Here is a 21,146-nt window from a genome sequence, read left to right on the forward strand (position 1 = left end):
GTTTCTGACGACGAATCGGGCGTGTTTCTGCCCTTTGGCCCTTGTACCTCGTAGGACGTCCGCCCCTGGCTGCTGCCGCGAAGACCCTCCCGTACCCTCTGCACCGCTGCTTTCCGGCACTCGAACTGTTACGTGCGTCTGTGGGCTTCCCTCCGTCTGCCCTGCTTGGGGCTCGTCGCGTCTCTCGTGGCCGTGAGGGTTTCTAGCTTGCCTATCGTCTGCAAAAGGTCCGGTCGTCAGCTCCGCAGGTTGCTCTCCTCCCCCGTCGAGGGCTCCGGGGACACACACGCTGGATGACTCGGCCCCGTCCCACAGGTCACTGCGAGTCCGCCCGCCTGCCTTCGGCCTCGCCCTCTCCGCGCTCCGTTTGGGATAGTCTCCCCTGCTCCGCCTTCAGGCTCGCTGCCGTTTCCTTCTGCGGTCACGTGTAACACGCCGCCAGCTCATCGTGCTAGTTCGGGTCCCCCGAGAAACAGAAGCCAAGATGGGGTTAAGCGCCGCCGAGGCTTCGGAGGGAAGCCCCCGTGAAGGGCGCAGGCACGAGACCCGAGGTGGAAGGGCTCCGGCCCTGTGACAGGGGAGGGCAGGGGAGGAGACTGGGGAGGAACAGTCCAGGAAGGCTCTGGCCGGGCCAACGGGCCGCCCTAGAGCCAGAGGCTCCTGCTGAGAGAGGCCCACGGCCCACGGCCCACGGATCGGCCGCCATGGAGCCTCTGCTGCTCTCGCTCGCGGGCTGAGCCCCTCAGGTGGGAAGCGTGGCCTCGGCGTGAACAGGGTAGTGGGCCCGGAGGGTCAGCACCTGGGCCCTCGGCCACTGGTGCCTCCTCGCAGCAGGACATCTGAGCAGCACGTTCGCATGGCTGCCATACCTACCCAGTGGAATCTTTATCTCGGGAATCCCGGGCTTCTTCAAACTCTAGAAGTCCTTTTTGTGTTTCCCAGTTCTTTCATTATTTTCCAATTTCCATTTAACTTCTTGACCACGTCGAATATCTCTACAGCCGTCTTAATGTCCTTGTTTCCTAATCCATCACCTTTGTCATCTCCTTAGTCTGCTTGCTTTTTTTTGTTTTTTTTCTTCCCCCTGCCTACAAGTTACATTTTTCTCTTTCAGCTGTCTAGAACTTTTCCATTGGTTGCCATAAATCATGAGTTTTTATGCCTATGAGCGCTGGGTTTTGCTTCACCTCTTTTGACGGCTGCTGGGATCCCTTCTGGCAGGCAGTTAAGATCCTTGCAAGTCGGTTTAAGCTTTGGCGGCTGGACGTTTAGCCGTCTTGGTGGGTCTAGAGCGGCCTGTCTTCTCGGGAAGGGTTAGCCCGGCCCCTGGTGTGTCCCGGGGCTCTCAGCGCCCGTGTGTGCAGTGAGCGGCCCCTCTGCTCTGCCTGACGCAGCCCCAGGGCAGCTCTTGGACCGCTCACCCGGAGACACCCCGGGACGTCCTGTGCCTGGGGTGCTCTCCACCCGCCTCGGGCCCACCGCCCCACGCACCCTGCCCGCTGCCCAGCCAGAGACCAGACGCGCTGGACTGACGGGGCTCTTTTCTGCTCCAGGTCCTTCCCCCTGGCACTCAGCCCATGTCTGCCCAGTGCCACCAGCACACTCAGTTTGTCCAGTTTCCAGAGGCGTGTGGCCAGGGGTTGAGTCCAGGCCCTATTACTCCCTCGTGGCGGGAAGCTGCATGGCTTGGCCTCTCACCTGGGCCGTCCCTGGTGGTGGAACCGGAGGCTGGCCGAGGCGCCGCCGGAGACCGAGGTGACTGAAGTCGCGGCCGCCAGGGAGCAGCTTGCCACGCCCTGCGGCTCCAGCAGGACGGGTTCCACCCCATCCTGTCACCCTTGCTCCCCCTTCCTCCCGACCGGCTCCTCTTCCCCGCTGGCCGGGTCGGTCAGGGAGGACTTCTCTCCATCCCTGCCACTCCTCCAGCACTTTCCACCCGCTACCATCCCACTTCCCAACTGGCTTATACATTCTGTGTAGTGTATCAGGTTAGAGAAGAAGGGACTTGTGTTCATGTCTCAAAGCAGCCAGGACACAGTGTATCAAATGTAGAAGGAATTCACAGTTTCCTCCAGGAGGATGAGTGCCTATATATTTCTCTTCTCAGCTGGCTTTTGTCCAAGCAGCCGGCAGTTTAAGCCTGTGCCGGCATCTCTGAGCTGCGTGTGACAGCAGCGGCTGGGAGGAGCGGCCTCTGTGAGCTCGGACCTCTTGAGCCACTTCACGGCACCCATGCCGTCCCGGCCTGTAGCGCGCAGAGCTGGGCGCCTTTTTCTAAAATCAGAACTCACCCAGGGTTTAAAATGTCCTCACAGTCAAACTCAGCGGCATCACTTTGTCTCAGCCGCACCACCCTTGAGCCTCAGACCTACCGTGCCTGCGGCTCCCCGGCCTGACCCGGGACAAAACTGACTGCGGGCCCGCGTCCAGGAGTCGCGCTCTTGTGCTGACGGTCGGACGAGGTGCCCGCGTCGGCTTCTGAGAGGTGCTTCCGCCAGGAGGTCCTGGGCCACTCCGTCCCCACAGGGCCACAGAGCGTGTTTTCTCAGGTGATGAATGTGGTGGATTGGGGTTGGGAGGTTTGAAGGTTGACCTCAAGGAGCAGATGCAGATACGAAGAGATGAAAGGGAAGAAGCTTTTTTTTTTTTTTTTTGCATTCTCGTTGTGAACCATCCCGAATGGGAACCCTCCTGGGGTTCTCTGTTGGCTTAACTGCACTGAAAGGGAACCCTGAGGGTCTGGGGACCCTCGTCTGGGTATCAAAGGCCGGTTAGGTGCTGCCCCAAGAGGTCCAGAGAGCAGATTTTGTGATGCAGTTGATAGACGCTGGCTGCACTCAGCGGTTCCACATTCTGCGGGTTTGTATTCTCTGCTCTATGGTTTAAAATTTGGTTTGCCGGGAAGACAGCAGAGCCAAACTGTGGCCTCCCCGGCCCTTCCTCAGCAGGTGCTGGGGGCTGGCCCGGTGCCGGTTTGCTGGTTGTCGGTGAGGCTTGAAAACCTTTCCGATGAAAAGAAATCACTTTCTGGTGTGATACAATGTACGGAGTGATAAAAATTAAGATTGCTCTTTTCTTGCTACAGCAGTTGTGTATTCACGGCAGTTGGCTGGGAACGTCTTTGTGGACAGGGAGAGACCACACGGGGAGGTGCACCCGCGGCTCCTGCTCTGTGGCTACTCTGCCCCCGTCCTGGTTCTCGTTCTCAGAGGGTGGCCGCTCTCCCACGGCCTCGGCGCGGCCTCTCTCTCGTTGTACAGACACTCCCAGTGTCTCCGTCATAAAACGCAGAACATGCTGCGTGAGTTTTCTGTAGCAGCTGTAACGAACGGCCACAGGCTGAGCGGGTGAGAAGGTGCCCGTGTCACTTTCCAGTCTGGGGGTCAGAGCACAAACCCAGACGTGGCGCTGTGCTCCCCGCTGGGGCTCTGGGGAGCCTCTGCTTCTTTCCTTTCCAGCTTCTGGAGGCCCCTCGTGCCTTGGCTCCCGTCCCCGGTCAGGCTGACCTCTGCTTCTGCCAGCGCATCTCCTGATCTGACCCTCTCCCAGGACCCTCACGATGACCCTGGGCCCCCCTGTCAGTCCAGGGCGGCCTCCCCGCCTCGAGGTCCCGGCCTAATCCTGTCTGCACAGGCACAGGGTCTGGGGGTGAGGGCGTGGGAGTCTGTGGGGGGACTTTGCGATCTCAGTGGCCCCTGGACACAGAGGCTCTGCTCACACCCGTCTCCGCACGCAGCGCCCCCGCTCACAGGCTCCGGGGCGTCTCCTCTCCTCGGCTCTCCCCCGCGCCGTCCTCGCTGCGATGGCGGCCCCTCCCTTGAGCTGCTGGGCGGTGGTTGTGCACCCGGGTCTCCAGCACAGCCCTGCCTTGTCGGCCACCGGCCCAGGTCCCCGCTGCCCGCTGGTGGTCTCCCCGCAGCGGCCCACGCGCGGCTCCCACTCTGCTTCGGAGCCGACCTGGGTGCGCGCCTCCCGGGGGAGCCACCCGCCTCTCCCCGGCTCCTGCTCCGCTGTGTTTACCAGGCTCTCCTGAGCCCTGAAGGCCCGTGGAGGTCACTGAGACCCTGGCGCAGGGCGGCACCTGCAGCTCTTCTGGCCCGGAGACCACCTTCTGCCGGAGAGCCTGTCGGAGGTGGAGAGCAGGGGTGCCGATCTCACTCCCGGGGTCCTCCTGCCACTCCTGTCTCCTGCTCCTGCGGTGGCCACGCCCGGCGTCCCCACCCTCCCCACCCCCGGACTCTGCTGCTCCGTGTGCGCTCCCCACCGGCTCCCCCTTTGGCGGGCACCCTGGGCCGTCGTGCGCCACTGGCCCCCTTCCCAGTCTCCGCCCAAGAGGATGGCTCCTGGGGGAGCCGGGTGTTTTCTTTTTTCCCCTGTTGTGTACCCAGGATGTTCCTGGCACCTGGACGAGACCTTGTGCCCGGAGGCTCCCAGGGCAGGAAGCTGCGGTCAGCCTGCACTTCTGTCCTCCCCACGTACAGGTCCCCGCTTCTCTCAGCGCCCTGCAGCCGCGCACGCCCACTGCAGGCCTGTGCACCGGCCAGAGGGGACGCAGGCTCAGCGCCGGGATGGGTAGTGTGGCCGCGGGGAGTGTCCAGGCGGGGCCGTGTCTGGCCTCGGGGGTGACTGTGACCCCCGTCCTTGCACTGCAGCCTCTGCCTCCACCTCGGCGTGGCTGGTAATGAAGGCCCTCTGCCGATGAGAATCGAGGAAAGGCCGATTTCTTTTTTAAACTGCTTAGTACTTGTTCTTAAGGGCAAAGTGTGGAAGATTTTTGTGTGTAGTATGTAGTGTGTACGTATCTACTGTTGGACCACGTTAACTGGAAAGTAGGAAGAAGAAAACTCCGTATTTCGTGCCCACTGTGTAACTGGATGAATCTCATCGTGCTTGCCTGTTCCCCGCCCGGCCTACGCAGGACTCCTCCTAGCCTGGCCTTCGGAGCCAGGCTTCCACGCTCCACGGTGGAGGCCGACCCCGTGACGCTCCATCCCAGCCTGTGGACCCCTCGCCGCAGGCTTCCTTCCCCTGGGAGCCCTCCTGGCCGTGTGAGGGAGCCTCTGTGCCCCTCCAGGTCCACCCTGTGTCTGCCCTGTGCCCCTGGGGCCCCTGCCCCCGATTTGTGGTGGGGTCCGTGGCAGGAGGTGCGGGCAGGGGACGGGCAGGTGGGGCAGAGAGAGGGGCTGAGACATCTCCCCCGGGTCAGTGCCACTTCTGCCCGCGGCTCCATGGCCACCCTCCCGACAGCAGCACGGACACTTGGGTTGGCCACTGGCGTGTTTGTAGCACCCCCAGCAGCATGGAAGCTCTCGAGGGCAGGGTCGTGTTGTGCTTCATTCCGCGGGACCCCTCACCCTTAGAGCGGGACCACGAGAAGCAGGCCCCGCCGGCGCGGGGAGGTGAGGGATGGAGTGGAGGAAGCCGTTAGGTGAGCTGGGGGGACGGACGTACGCCGTAAACTGCTGGTGACCACGGCTTTCCCTCCCGCAGCTGCCGGGCCGCAGGTACAGCCCTGGGTACAACAAGGACGTGGGGGACAAGTGGATCTGGCTGAAGTGACGGCCGCCTCCGTGGAAGCTGCCTCGCGAGGATGAAGCTGCACCCAGGCCGCCTGGGTCACCCCCCTGGACGCCACGTAGCTTAAAATCGGGGGTAGGGAGCGAATGATCCTGAAGTTGCGCAGTGGAAGAGACGGCCCAGCAAACAGCAGTCTGCCCTGCCAGTGTAGTCACGGGGGTGTGGAAGGAGGCACCCCCATTTAAGGGGGGCGCCCTCCAGCTTTATTCCGGGATAATGATCACTGGGGAGAAACAGTCTGCTGTGAAAGAGCGGGTATCACTTGGAGAATCTCATTTCATCACAGTCGTGCTCTGTGTCAGGCAGGTTTTGTACATTGTGTGTTCAGACTTCAAGAAATAAAACCGTTTCTATGGCACTTCTCTCCATTATACATCTGCCCACACACACGCACACGTGTCACATACGTGTGTATGCACACACGCTTACCATTAGCCAACAGTTTGCTCTGATGTGGTTTGGTTTGATCAAGACACATATTAGGATTGAAGAGATTTTCTGAAGCATTTCTTCTTTTTGTTTTAGAATGTAACTCTACTACATTAGAGAAAAAGGAAACAAGCGAAGAGGAAATACCGAAAAGAGGAAGCAATTACCCTAGATTTATAGAGCAGAGTATTTGTTGTGAAAGAGATTTTGGAAGTCTCCTGTGATGACCATCATCAGCTGGTCTTGTGACCCCTTCCTCTGAGGGGAGAGTCAAGCACAGAATGTCAATGGGATAAAACACAAAAGCAAAACAATGCACTCTCTCTTTATTACCTAAAAATCAAGTTGTCGATCAAAAACGAGTCACGTGGGAGAAAATCAGCCTTGTTTATTCACCTCAGTTGAAACTTAGGAAACAAAAGTAAGATTTCCTGAAGGCCGGTTGTCGAGGTGCGCGTTTTAGTTCCGGAGTTAAGCTGTAGGTTGTGAATCCTGTTAAACTGGGTTTTCTACCGTGGAGCTCCACTGTGTTCAGCATGGTCACTCCGAGCCGCGCGTGTCCATTTAAATGTAAATGAATTAAAATTCACTTCCTCAGTTGCACTGGCCGCAGCGCAGGTGCTCGGAAGCCACGTGGCCAGTGGCTTCCGTCCCGGACGGCGCCCTCACCGTGGAAGGTGCCCTCGGGCGTGGCTGTGTTAGAGCCCCCGCTGGCCCTGCGCCATCCTTCCTTTCCCTCCCTCCCTCCCCTCGCCCGTCTCTCCCTCTCTCTCTCCCTTTGGATTTTAAGAACTGAACGTAAAGCTTCCCAGCAGCTTCCGAGTTGGAGTCCGGATTTAAGTGGGCGACATTTTGCATTTCACCAAAACACCAAGCGCTTTCACCGCTGACTGAAAGCGCGCCAGGCGTGGGGCCAGTCCTGCAGTCTCGCGGCCCGGGCGCCTCACAGGCCCTTAGAGAGGGCAGGACGGAAGAGGGGACCACGTTCAATTGTCTTGGCTGCTCTGGCGTCTTGGCTGTAACGGGCCAGCGCGTCCCTTCTCTCGCCGCCGCCCTGCAGCGCCCCTCCCGCCGGGGTCGCCGTGCCGTGTGGCCAGAGGGCGTTGGTGGCAGACAGGCTTTGGGGGCAGCCTGCAGCCCCGACGGGGTGTGGCTTTGTGGTCGGCGGGGCTGAGAAGGCGAATGGTGTCACGTTCGGTGTTTCCTTTCCCGTGAGGTGGGGCAGAAGAGCAAGTGGGTGGCGCCCAAGTCTCTGCCCACTGAAGCCCCGAGGGGCCCGGCCGATGCCGCATCTTCCGCCAGCGCTGCCGTGTCTTCGCCTCACGAGAATGCGCGCAGCCCTGAGAAAACCCAGGGTGGCGGTCAGACTGCGTTCTGAGTATTTCCCGCTCGAGGATCGGGAAGTAAACGTGTCGTCGGAACGACGCGGTTGTGTGTCTTGCAGGTGTGTGTTTCCAGGCGGGAGGCTCTGTATCCAGGAAAAAATGCTCATTCTTTCCCTAAGGTACCTCTTTTGTTCTATCAGGTTTTGTAAGCAGAAGGGTGAGCACGTCGGCCGCCCGGAGGGAAACGACAGCCGGTTCCTTCCGTCCGCCCCGGCCTCACCGTCCCCCCGCGGGCCGCGGCCATTCGGCAGCCGCGTGCCGACAAGGCGTGTGGCCCGGCGAGGGCAGGTGACGAGGCCCCTGAGACGGCAGGTGTGCCGAGGACTCTCTCTGCTCACGTTGTTGTCACCTAATCTCGGGGGCTGGGGTCTGTGCTACAACAGGAATGAAAGGCGCGCCTGCCTTGCCTGCCAAAACCCCTTTTGTCTGTCAGAAGCCTCCGCCCCCCCCCCCGCCAAGAAGCCCATCAGCCACCGACTTGGCCTGGGGCCTTTCTGTGTCCTGTTTCCTTACCAGCTACCCATTTCTGGGTTGGTCGTTCTTAGCGGTGTACGTGTCAAAACAAAGAAGCAAACCTTCAGCTGCTTTTTTGTAAGAAAGCACGGTCTGTGCTCACACTGGGTGCAGATGAGTGAGATTCGGGGATGGGCAGAGCCGGGGTGGAGGGAAAGCTGCAATTACTGTCACGTTGGGCTTTTGAAGAGAAGCCTGTGTGGGCAGCAGCCCCCGGCTGGGCAGGGCTGGGTGAACGGAAGCGTGCCCCCGAGGGATGCGGGGCTTTCATCTGGCTGGAAGTGAAAGCCGGGAACCTGAGGCTTCCTTCGGGAACATCGGGAAAACGCAAGGGCGGCGGCTCCGGTGCCACCCCGCTGCAGGGGCCACCGGATACTTTTTTGAATTTTGCCGAGGAAGGTGTGCTTTGAAGTCCACATCCAGGACTTGAACCAGAGGTTTCCTCGGGGAGGTGCTGGGGGCTTGGCCAGGATGCACCTGGGGTGTTGGGACCCTCGGGGCTGCAGGAAGAGGTGACGCTTCCCACGCAGCGTGGTCACCGGGCTCGCAGTTTGGCTCAAGTTGCTGTTAGGATTCTCCCCGCAGGAAGCAGTGAAACGTGGTCAGACTTCATCTTCAAGCACGTAAATAAGTTCCACATCTATACTGTTGACTTACAGTCTTGAAATTCCTAACGAAAAATTGTAATAACAATAATGACGTGCGTTTCACAAGTGCTGCTTCCTAGCTGAGGTTCTGAAGCTCCGTGCTTAGACCCAGCTGCTGCTTGTAATTTGGAAAGTACTCAGGTTGGTACCATGCAGTTTCATGGAATTAACTTTTTTTAATCACGAGGCTATGCTGGCGACTGTAGTAAAATCCCAGCTTTTCATTTTTAAAAAGGCCTTTTCCTCGGCAAGGTTTGCGTGGTGGTGGGTTCTTTAATACGCGGGTGTGTGGGGCCTCCTGGGTCCCAGGCACCGTTTGCGGCCCTGGACGGAGGGCAGAGAAGAAACAAGACACCAACCGCGGCTCCAGATTGGGGGGGGGGGGGGGCCCCGGGGGGGCCCCTCGTGCGGAGAAGCGCCGGACGCCGTGAGGCTCGGTGACCGGCGGCGCGAGCGTGTCGGCCGAGGAGGTCCAGGCCGGCCCCCGGGGCACCCCAGCGCACACTCGGGAGCTGAGGACGGGGGACAGTGTGGCCTTGGGAGGTGGCTGGGCCGAGGTCCTGGGAGGATCTGGGCCGGGAAGACGGCCGGGGCTGTGACCCCCGGCAAGAGCTGCGTCCGGAGGTGGACGGAGAGCCTGGTGGGTGGGGACCAGGCGGGGACAGCTGGGAGCAGAGGCCAGGGTCCTGTTAAATCCCGAGTTCCCCCGCTGGGGACCCCTGAGTGCAGTCCCAGAGGGTGGAGACTCCGAAGCCCCAGGCTGTCAGACTTGCTGTCGGTGAGCCGGGCTCCCAAGATCAACTACCTGCCGTGGGAGCCGGGCTGGAGTGGAGAGGTACAGAAGCCTCGGCCGGCATGTGGCCAGCTGGACGCTGACAGCACACCTTCCTGAAGCAGGTGCGGGAGTCGTGAGAACGGGTTCCCTGTGGAATATGGGACAGTAGCCTTCAAATGTCTGCCTGTTCTAAGGACACGGCGGAGCGCGAGGGGCCCCCGGACACCAGGATGAAGAAGCGGGGTGTCATGGGTGCTACCCCTGACCCCGGTGAGGGCCGTGGGCCCACTTTGGGGTGTCTCTGGTTCCGTGCAGGCCCAAGCCCAGTGCCTGCAGCTTCAGATGGACGTGGGAGAGGGGGTCTGTGCTTCTGATTCCTGCACCAGTCAGATTCCCGAGTCAGCGTCTTCAAGGGCAGGGCAGGGCCTGACCACCCTCCTGATCTCCAGGGGGAAGGCGCCTCGAGGGCTCCGCGGGCTTCAGCTGTCGGCGGGTTCCCGGGGTCTCACGGCCACGCCTGTGCTCTGACAAGGCTCTGGGTGGGTGCGCCAGAGACCCCGGCCTCGTTTTACTGTCGGCTCCTTGAGTCAGTAGCAGCCGGCAGACCGTTTCCCTCCAAGCTCAGTGCGGCCCGCGGGCCTGGGGAGCAGGCTGGCGGGTGGGAGGCCTGGATGGGGCTCAGCCCCAGACCAGGGACACCGTCGTGAGCGCTGCCAGGGGGCCTTGGAGCCACGCTTCCGGAGTTTGATCTTGTTTCCCAGGAAGACCCCAGCTTCTGTTGAATTGCAAATCATTTTTTTGATCCAGGCTGCCACTTCCCGTGAAGGAAAACACTCCCAAACCTCCCAAACCAGCGTGGCGGGAGCCCCACCTCCCAGGCTTGTCTAGGCCAGGGCTGAATTAACACAGGAGAGAAAACCCATCCCCGTGGGCTCGCCGACAGCAAGTCTGACAGCCTGGGGCTTCAGAGTCTCCACCCTCTGGGACTGCACTCAGGGGTGCCCAGCGGGGGCGGGGGGGGGGGGGGCAGAGGCCCACCCCGCCACCCCGTGGGATGCTCTCCCGCTACGTCGAGTGATGGGAAAGGCCTCAGCGTCCATGGGTCCTTCCAGGTCTGGCCTGGGGCTCCTAGCAGGAGGACCGCAGTGCCAGGCAGGGGTTGTCCAGCCTGTATCAGCAGCCTGGGTCTGGACCTGTGCTCTGTGTCCTCGGGAGGACCAGTCCCGGTGGCCGCAGACCCTCCGGATGCCGGGGGAGGACCCGCGGTGCGCAGGGGCGCAGGAGCAGGGCACCTGGAGTCTGAGGTCCCCCGGCGGTGGTGGCCGGCTAGGGCTGACCTCAGCGCTTTGCCCCGAGCACTTGCGTGCTGAGGTCCATCCCTGGGAAGGGGCACAGGGACCCCGGCCCTGATGTGAGGAGGCGGGAGCTCCAGGCTCCCACGCTCACCTGCCCCCACTCGCTCGCCCACCTTTATAAAGCTCCAGTGGGTGCCAGGCACTCTGCAGGAGGGGTCAGCACTGAGGGAGGTGGGAAGGCCCCCTGGCCGCCTGCGGGGGATGAGGATGTGACAGGGCAGGTGGGGGAAGGGGCCCGAGTGGAAGGTCGCACACAGAGCCCTGACAATCACTCTTGAGAGGCCGGAGCAGCGAGGGGTGGGGGGGCCGTGTACAGATGGGCCAGGGTCCTGGAAGTGGGCCGAGGTGGGGAGGGCGGGCGAGCAGGGGAGCTCTGGAGTCAGTACCCAGGAGCGGGGAGCGACCGGTCCCGCGTCTGGAAAGTCAGCGCGGCTGCAGGGAGTGGGTGGTGAGGTCCCGAGGGGGGCAGGAGCGCAAGAGGAGGGCGGGGTGGGAGCGGGGCGGCCGTGCAGGGGCGGCGGGCACCGGCGATGTCTGAGGCCCGGCGCGGCATCCTGGTCGCACAGCCCGCCCGCCTCGGGCTTCGACAGCCGCGGGGCGTCTGGGAAGCGCCTCGCTTTCTAAGGAGCCCGAGTCCCGCCTGGGAGGACATCGTCAGATGCGGAACCTGCCTGGGGGACGTCTCCCTTCTCGGTCTGGTCTTGATATTACTTTTTGCTCTTTTGACCTGGATTGCGCTCCAGTCGTGGCCCTAAAGCACCAAGTTTTCCCTTCTCGGGGACGTTCCCAGCATCCCCAAGTCAGATATGCTCTTACGGGGCTAAGACTTGTCCCTGCTTGTGAACGTTCAAAAAAAAAAGGTCAAAGATAGCAGATGAGGCAGAGGCTCCTGCCCCCAGGCCCTGAACGAATAGAAAGGAAACAATTACAATTACGACAAATTAGAAAAAGAATCCCCGCAAAAAACAAGCAAGGCTGTAAACTTCAGACACAGGGCGCTGAGGAAGGAGGGGGGGGGGTGGGGGGCGGTTCACAGCAGAGCCGAGGCGCGGACCAGTTGGCGCCCGGGCCCGCCGTCCTGCCTGGGAGCCACGCCGGCTGGTGACCGGGGGCTGGGGACCCTGGATCGACTGTGCATACGGACTCTGGGAGGTTGTGGCATAGCAGAAATGGGGGAGGCTGTGGGCTGACCCTCCCTGGGGGAAGGGGAGGCTCCAGGCACACCGGCCGTGGGAGTGGCCTGGGACCTGGGACTGGACACGCCGCCCTCCCACTGTGAGTCCAGGACATTTCACGGGATTTCAGGAGGAAGCAAGGCTGGGCTTCTCACAACACCCCTCCCAGGTCGTGGAGACCTTCCTTCCGCCACCAGCCCCTCAAGCGTCCCAAGCCGTCCAGAACACAAACATCCGTGCCTCCGATGGGAGAACAAATCATTGCCAGGCTTGGAGGGACAAGGGTTAAAGATGCAGTGGGACACTTGGACACGGTCGCTCAGGCTTGATCAAGATGGAAAGGGGCGGGGTGACCAGGCTGTGTGCAGACAACCACGGGAAAATAAGTGACTCGGTGCACAGGACAGGGTCATAGCCTGCAAAGATGACTACACACCCAACTTAGGAAAAACATAGCTAGGGAGCAGAACGAAGCCTCCTTCCATGCTCTGGCTGAGAGAATAGTTTGATAAGAACACGGACTCATAAGATAAGCATCAAAAATATACAGAAGGCTAAGAAATGAAAATAAGGTTCCAGACCTCAGGAAACAACTTGAGAACCAAACAGTATCAATAAAGAACCCATAAATGAACTACAGAGAGCAAGGAGCAAAACAGACAAGGCTGAAATCAAGCGGTGGACGAAAAGCAGTGTTCTCGGAGTGTGGTCCCTGGATCAACGGTGCCAGCAGCTCTGTTACAAATGCAGATTCTCAGCCAGACCATATTGACTCAGAAGCTCCAGGTGCAGGGGGTCACCCAGCCTGGTTTAGATGACCCAGTAAATGAAGTAAGTTAAATAGGCTTTTATTAAGAGCTGTGTAAACCTAACTCACATTAAGAATAGACAAGACAATCCAACATAAGGATAATTGGTGCTCTTGAAGTGGAGCTTCCAGCAAAAGGAACTGAAAAGGTGTGCCTATGGGGGCTATGTGTGTGTGTGTGTGTGTGTGTGTGTGGAGTGCACACATGTGTTATGTGTGTGTATGCCCGTGTACACACGTGTAGTGGGGTATATGTACACATATGGGGTGTACACGTGTGCGCACACGTGTACATGTGTGTGTACATGATGTGATCTTTCAAAATGCAAAACCAGTTTTCGTGGTTTTGTTTTTTTTTTTTTTTTTTTCGTTTCAAGGGATTTTTAAAATCAAAGGTACAGACTGTTGTGGTGCAGAAATATTTCAAGCTTAGAAAATGCACTAGTTTTACTTCTGTTATGTTAAACCTAACATTAAATGAAATTAAGTATACTTTGAGGTAGCACCTATAGTAAGATTTCATTTTATAAAAAGTGTAGCTATCCTTCTATTTGTACGCACTTGAAAGTATCATGTTCACTTATGTTAATGGTGGTTTTGCTGAAGAGAAAACCTTGGCCTGTTTTCCTCCTTCCTGACGTGTTTTTGTTGTGTAGATGGCATGGAGGGACATCTGACACCAAGGATTGAGATGACCAGGCTCTCAGTTCCTGGCGCGTCGTCATAATTGGGCAACGGCAGCCCCTCCTCGTTCGTTTGCTGATGTGTTTACGTCCCCCCGTCTCGCCCCTGACAGAGGCAGCGGGGCTCCTGTGCTTAGTACATCTGTGCTGTTTGTGTGTGTTCTTGCCTGATGTGTTGTTCTGTGTGCATGCATTTTAATGCACACACATGTCTATGGGATCTGCAGCTCCTTCCGCGGCTTGCATGTTTTGCCCACCGCTGTGTCTTAAAGATCCATCTTGATGCCGTGTGCACCTGGCTGGTCATCCCTAACTGCCCTGTGGGATTCGGTGGTGTCGTACCTTCTGCAGGGACGGACACTCAGGCAGCGCTGTGAGGACAACCCCGCAGGTGTGGAGAACATTCCCACTTCAACATTAAACTGTACGTTGTCTAGAGAACGCGGTCAAGGTTACTGTCTGTCGTGGGGTTTGGGCTGTTTTCCAGCTCTGTGGGGCGTGGGTGACTGATGAGCACACAATACTCCTTATAGACGGGCAAGCCCTGCGCCACCTGTGGACGCTAACCAGTACCTCCTCTCACAGTGTCCTTGTCTCTTTTTTTTTTTTTTTTTTTTTTTTAATTCACCAATTTTGGTAAGTTTTTTTTTTTTTTTTAATTTATTTATTTTTGGCTGTGTTGGGCCTTCGTTTCCGCACGAGGGCTTTCTCTAGTTGTGGCAAGTGGGGGCCACTCTTCACCGCGGCGCGCGGGCCTCTCACTATCACGGCCTCTCTCGTTGCGGAGCACAGGCTCCAGACGCGCAGGCTCAGTAGTTGCGGCTCGCGGGCCTAGTCGCTCCGCGGCATGTGGGATCTTCCCGGACCAGGGCTCGAACCCGTGTCGCCTGCATTGGCAGGCAGACTCTCAACCACTGCGCCACCAGGGAAGCCCTGTCCTTGTCCCTTTAAATCCGGGTCCATCAGTGTCTGGTCTTTGGATTCTCTCTGAACCAGTTGTGAGGTCAGTCCTATTCCTACAATGAATAGAATAAAATCCCTAATGTGTTCCTTTTTATATCTCTCCATTGAGGGACATGGCTTTCTTTCTGAAAATCATCTTGTCCCTGAGGGGACCCCTGACTCCTCAGGGAGCCATGGAAGTGTTTCTTTGGGAAACACGCCAAAGGAGGAGCTCACTGACGGGCCGGGTATTGCTGGTCCTCGCCAGTGTCTGTTCTCTCCTCCCTCCGGGTGCCTGACAGCCAGGTGGCAGCGGATGACTCCTTCAGGTCTCTGGGCCGGGAGTAGAGGTGACACGACATCTCCAAAGCAGAGGAGACCCCCTGTGAGAACTGTGTGCTCCATACTCTCTTCCCTGGCCCTGGGGATGGGCGATGTTCTAGATCAGGGCTCAGCTAACTAACTGTGGCCCGTGGGCCGACTCACCGTCTGTTTTTGTAAATAAAGCTTTATTGGAACACAGCTGCCTCTCATTCACTGGCTCTTCTGTCGGGCAGAGATGAATCTTTACAACACAGGAAAGGCCTGCTGACCTTGTTCTGGGTGGTAGAGCCTCCATCGCGTGAAGCAGAACCCACTTCCAGCACGTCCAGGAGCCAGCCCTCTGCCGGGCGGGCCGCTCAGATCTGTTCTCAGGCTCCCGGCGGCTCTGTCTGCACGTGACAATGCAGGCTGCTCCCCAGCCCCTGCCCACACCCCTCACACGTCGGGCTTGCCCCCCCCCCCCCCCCCTCTTGACTGTTTCTCCCTGAAGAGCCCTGGTTTCGATGCACGATTTCCCGTGGGCTCATCCGTTCGGGTCTTGCTTCGCGCCCGAGCTCGGATTTCTCCCGAGTCGCCTGCTGCATTCTTGGCCCCTTTCTGGCTGGGAGAGCTGTCCCTTTCTCGCCGACATGGAGAAAATCCTTTTCTATTGTAGAAACTGTGCACGTTGCAAACATCTCCTACCGTTTCTTGAGTGTTTCTGCACGGCTAGAATCCTTTATCATGATCTTGCATAATTTTTACCAAAAAAATGAGATTCTTCTTAAAAATACACACACAAAAGTGTGGCAAGAGCAGAAATGCTTTAAGCAGCGGTGGAAACCTTGGGATAAGTGAACCCCGGGGAGCTGCGCTGAGCATGGCACCATCACTTCCTGGTCGCGTGAGCTTTGCTGGTGGGTATTCGTGCTCCTTTCCTTCCACGGAGCCCTGCTGCCTGCTCCCCCCGAAACCCACAGCTGTTTCAGCAGCCGCCCTGTGGGGTGGGCTGAATAAGTCACCTCCTTGGAAAGTTGCGGGAAGACGCCGGGGTGGGTATGGCCCACCCAGCTGAGACCCCGTGGAGCCTAAGACAGCTGCCTCTCTTCCCACTCAGCGCCCCCAGGGAGGACGGGTGCTGTCTGCCGGGACCCTAACTGGGTACAGGGCACCCAAATCCTCCCCATCTGGGCACATGGCATCACCCGTGTGATGTCCCTCCACCAAGCAATGTTTCTCCCAACTTTATGGTTGAACAGGAACCAGATGGTGGGCGAGAGACCCCACTGCCCTCATTACTCCGTGTGTGTTTACTGGGCGCACTTGCCAGTCAACACTCCTGCATCCCTGCCCGCAGGCCCGGGGCAGCCCAGTCTCCCCCCAGCCACTCCGGTTTAGTGGTTCGACCTCGCAGGCCTGCCAAGCTGGAACCCGGCCTGGCCAACGCCCCCTTGTCCTCTCCTGGCGGCTCGGCCCTGCAGCTCGGCGGGACCCAACTCAGCACCTGCTCGGAGCGGAGGGCACGGGGAGGGGACACATCCTCCACACACAAACGCAGGGTCCCTTCCTGCATTATTTATACAGCCTCTGGCCAAGTGGGGAGCAGTCGACCCGTTAGATGAGCCATAGGACATGCACGACCCCTTGTGACCCCATAAACTCTTTAGCGGCGACAGGCCAGCACTGGGTCTGATTTATCTGCCCTCACGGTTGACGGCTGAAGATCTTGGGCGGCCAGCCTGGCCGGTCGTGTTTGCAGCAGCTCCATCCCCAACGACTCAAACAGGTACTGGGGATCTGGTGTGAAAACGAGGTGAAGTAGAGGCTGCTCTCCAGGGCCTTAACCATGACCTAGTGGGTCCCACAGGGACAGCCTGCTGAATCAGGGAGCCGTGAGCAGCTGCGAGGTGTGTCACAAACAGTTTGCTACAATGAAAGTCAGTGGCTGTAGAAAAAAATCAGACAATAATAACAAGCGTTGGCAAGGATGTGGAGAAGCTGGAGCCCTCGTGCACAGCTGCTGGGAGTGTAAACAGGCAGCTGTTTTGTAAACACAGAGTCACCCGTGACCTGGCGGTTCCACTCCTAGGTTTATACTCGCGAGAAATGAAAACACACGTCCACACAAACCCTTGTATAGGGATGTTCACAGCAGCTCTATTCACGATAGCCAAAACACGGAGACAAGCCTAATGTCCATCAGAACGTGGTCTCTCCACACAATGGAATACTATTTGGCCATAAAAAGGAATGAAGCCCTGATAACATGCAACAATGTGGATGAACCTTGAAACCATGATACCGAGTGGATAAAGCCACTCAGAAAATGATCATGTATTTCATGATTCCCTTTATTTGAAATGCTCAGAATTTCAAAGCCAGAGAAGCAGAAAGTAGATTACTGGTTGCCAGGGGCTGGGCGGATGGGGGTGAGGAATGATGGCCAGTGAGCCGGAGGGGTCCCTTGGGGTCGTGGGAATGTTCTAACGTTGGATTGCAGTGACTGTTGCACAACTCTGTCAGTTGAGGAAAAAGTGTTAAGTTGTGCACTTAAAATGGGTGAATTTTATGGTATGTAAGTTATGCCTCTGTAAAGCTGTTAAAAAACTGAGTGGCAAAAAAAAAAATAAAGTTAATGGGTTCGGGTTTGCATATTACTGACACTTTTGTAAATCTCAGCTGAGCGGAGATCGTCTCGAGGTAGACCCTGCTGGCTGAGCCTCCGTGTCCTTCCCGTGTCCACGCCTTCACCCTGGAGTTTGAGCCGGGAATGAGGCACGCTGTTCCCTCCACTCCTGATTCACCGAGAGGGGGCGCGTGACCCGGCTCTGGCCCATGAGGCAGGAGGGGAGGGCTGCTGAGGCTTCTAGAAAAGAGTTCATCACTTTTAAGAAGGAGGCACCAGACGAGATGCCCATCCCCTGCCCCTGGACTTCTCCACGTCTCCACGTCTTGTAGCCTGGAGGAAACCAGTAGGGACGTGGGAGATCCTGGGTTCTGGAGCTTTCCTGTTTAAGTCGGTGTGTGTAGGGGATTGTGCTTACTGTCAGCAAGATCGTCCTAACTGACTGCCTCTGTTCTTCCTTCCCCCCCTTCTTTCCCCCTCTCCATCGCCCTCCCACATCCTCACAAGCGCTCTTGAACAGAAGAATAACGGCTGGATCCACAGTCAGCATTTTGATAACCACACAGCCCGCTGCCTGGTCAGCTCTGCTGGGCCCCGGGTGAGCAGGTATTGACGGCTTCCTTAATCACGGGCGGTTTCCAGGACGTTTCTGAAGGTGGCAGGGGTCTCCTCCGGGTCAGGACATGCCTGCTGATGTCACCCCTGACTTTGTGGGAAGATGTTAAAGGCCAGTGAGCTCAGTGGTGGAGACAAAAGCGTTTGTCAGCAAGTATGCAACAAAGAGCTGAGCAGTTAACCTGCCCCGAGCCAGCCCCTGGGGTCCCGTTGGCCAGCGGGACCGGGGGTGGGGGGTGGGGGGGGGGGTCTTGGGATAGAGCTGCGAGCAGTTCCTTTCTCTTATTCTGCCGTGAATCGCAGATCTCGCTCAACTTTCAACGAGGTTATGTCCTGATAAGCCCATCCTATGTTGAAAATATCGTCAGTTGAAAATGCACTTAATACCCCTGACCTACTGACCATCCCAGCTTAACCTCCTACCTTCAAGGTGCTCCGAACACCTACGTCAGCCTACAATCAGGCAAAACCATTTGAACACCAAGCCCATTTCACAGTAAAGGGCTGACTGTCTCGTGTGATTTATTGAACACTGTCCTGAGAGTGAAAAACAGAACGGCTGCCAGTGTATCAGTTGTTCACCTGGTGATCACGGGGCCGACAGGGAGATGCACTGCCCCGGCATCACGAGAGGGGATGGGACCACATACCACTGCCCAAAAGAAACGCAAAACCCAAAATTCAAAGCACGGTTTCTACTGAACCCGAATCACTTTCACACCGTCGTAAAGTCAAAAACTCAGAAGTTGAACCATCCTAAGTTGGGGACCGGCCTGTATCAACGTTCCTACCCAATGACACAGGGCAGTGTGCACATTAGGAAGGACTCTTCCCTTGGGTTACTTCCAGTCCTTTCACTAAATGTATTTGGGTGGCTTTGGTTCGCTCTGATTCACGCCTGCGGCGCTGCTGGAAGGGCAGGCAGGCCCCTTGAGTGCGCACCCAGGGAGGCTTAGGGGGGAAGGAGTCTCCAGGGAAGGAGGCGTGTGACATCCACACGAGGATGCTCAGGCCCAGGGGTTCAGAGGTGGGAACCCCTGTGCCCACCCTCCCGGCCCGGGCAGGAGAGGAGTAGTGCCAAGGGGGACTCCCAGCCTTCTGGACTGTTAATTCACTCAAAAAATGAACATGAGACCATCTTAGTGTGATAGCCGCTTGTCCCAGGAAAGGTGTCCTCCCGATGCCTCTCTCTTGCCCGCGGTTTTGGGGAACGAATGTCCCTATTTTGCTGACGTTCGGGATGTTCCCCCGACATAGCATCCACAGACCCGAGACATTTTCACCCAGGAGTTTGCAGGACCCCCCGCGCACCAGCGCTGTGAGGACCGGCGCGGGCCAGGGAGGGGCCCTTTGGCTGCACCTCAGAGATGAAGGCTCAGCACCGAGGCGGCCGCCCCAGGCCCCACGGCTCCCCGAGGACCAGCCGCCCTGCCTGTGCTCCCCCAGGCCTGGCTGAGGCCTCTTTCCCCCTGACGACGTCTCCGCAGGGCCCTGGGCTCCCTCAGGAAACCATAAGAAGCGGGAATCCCGGGTAGATGTGGAAGAGCTTGGAGGATCTCTGGCCAGTGTCAGAAGCGCCCAATCCAGATGGGGAAGACTGGGCCTGACTGTGGGGCGGGGGGGGGGGGGGGGAGTGTGGCTCCCAGATTTGCTGTCAGCCTCGAAGGAGTGAGGACGAGATGGACCCCCAGCTCTGCGGCCCCCCCGTCCCCACCCCGCCCCGGGCTCCTGGTCCTGCCCGGCTCCACCTCGGCAAGGGCCGCGGTGCTGCCTCCACCGGGACGGGCCCTCGTCGGAACCTCAGGTCGCTCGGGGCCGCAGCCCTTTGTCCACAGGCCTGTCTGCCCCACCTCGGGAAGCTTCTAGAGTGGAGGGTGCTGACATTCATGGTGTGAGCCTGAAAAATGACTGTTGGATAAATGGATTATGCAATCTATGACATGCTCTGACCAGAGGGTCTCACTTTTGGAAACACGTCCCCAAGAAAGACCTGCTTTACAAAAGGATTCACAGCTTCGTTGTCTAAGCCAGCCAAATGCACAAAGAAACCCACCCACCTTCCTCTGACCAGCGCCCTGGAAACCGTGCCGATGGCAAAGCAAGAAATATCTCGCTTCCGTCAAAGTGGTGACTGCGCGGACATTCGTGGTTCTTGGAAAACAGTTTTTAAACTGTTAAAAGAAAAACAGGACGTGAAAGAACGCATATACACTTATTTCAGCCACATAAAAATGTACAAAACTAGGGACTGGAATCAAGCATATGAACCGAATCCTTGGCGTTTAATGGTAAAAGGGTACTTGAGGCTTTGTTTACTGTGCTTTCCAAATATAAAGAGAGGTATTTAATAAAAATAAAAATTCCGAGCTGAGCACCACGCCTATGATTTGGCCGAAACCCTGTTCAGGAGCTGCCGGCCCCGACTGTCTCCGGGAGGCCGGGCGAGGGTGGCTGTGCTCCCCCAGGACGGAGGGCTTGAGAGGCTGCGTGCAATCCTCGGGCCACCCTTCTCATTTTACTTACTTTACACTCAGTGAGTGAACACACGCTCACTGGGTGCCTGCTGTGTTCCAGACGCCGGTTTGGGCGCTTGGAGGTCCGGGAGGGAGAGGTCTGTGCAGAGACCCCGCCTGCTGGAAAATGGTTGTAGTGGGTGTGGGGTGGCCCCCAAAAGATGTGTCCACCTGGGGCTTGTGAGTGTGGCCTTATTTGGAAAAAGGGTCTTTGCAGATGTGATTATTTAAGGAGATTGACAAGAGAGCCTTCTGCATTTAGGGGGGGCCCGGAGTCCAACGACTGGTGTCATGTAAGGGGACGGAGAGGACACAGAGAGAAACAGGGAGAAGCCAAGTGACGGCGCAGCAGAGGTGGGCTGGTGCCAGGGTGGCAGAGCCCCCAGGGGCTGGGCGAGGAGCAGGACATTCCCCTCCGCAGCCTCGGGAGGGACCAGCCCTGCCAGCGCCGTGAACAGAACTCTGTCCTCCACGCTATGGCTTGAAGCCAGCCTGGTGCTTCATTGCCGCCGCCCCAGGAAACTCAAACCGGAGACGAGCTGGACGGCCGGTGTGGCCGTGCCCGCGGGGCTGCAGGACAGAGCCGGGGCTGGGACATCTCCGGAGCAGAGACCCTGAGCCCTGGGAGGAGGACATTCCAGGCGAGCGGCAGGGGCGGAGGCCCTGGGGGTGGACACGCGTGTCGCGCTCCAGCTGTCACTGTCGGGGGACAAGGGGGGGCCACGGGGCAGCTGTGGGTGTCGTGGGCAGTGCGCCTGCTGGGACCCCTGCCCCGCTCCTGCCCCTCCCACCCCCTGTCC

At 58.3% G+C, this 21,146-nt stretch overlaps 1 protein-coding gene across 4 annotated transcripts in view; it reads left to right on the plus strand.

Annotated features, from left to right (window-relative positions):
• NDUFA10 (NADH:ubiquinone oxidoreductase subunit A10) overlaps positions 1 to 19,336 on the plus strand; it is a 63,398-nt gene extending 44,062 nt beyond the window's left edge. Inside the window, exons 10-11 of one of the 4 annotated variants that reach the window (XM_068544105.1) lie at positions 17,739 to 17,824; positions 19,121 to 19,336. In XM_068544105.1, the coding sequence (XP_068400206.1) occupies positions 17,739 to 17,824; positions 19,121 to 19,289 (255 nt within the window). In that variant the 3' untranslated portion in view covers positions 19,290 to 19,336. Of the gene's footprint in view, positions 1 to 5,490; positions 5,936 to 17,725; positions 17,825 to 18,136 lie in introns of those variants that run through there. The other 3 variants (XM_068544106.1, XM_068544109.1, XM_068544108.1) reach the window with 3 other exon arrangements.
• Positions 19,337 to 21,146: the final 1,810 nt, after the last annotated feature.

The sequence above is a fragment of the Eschrichtius robustus genome, chromosome 5 (assembly GCF_028021215.1).
Source record: "Eschrichtius robustus isolate mEscRob2 chromosome 5, mEscRob2.pri, whole genome shotgun sequence".
NCBI lineage: Eukaryota > Metazoa > Chordata > Mammalia > Artiodactyla > Eschrichtiidae > Eschrichtius > Eschrichtius robustus.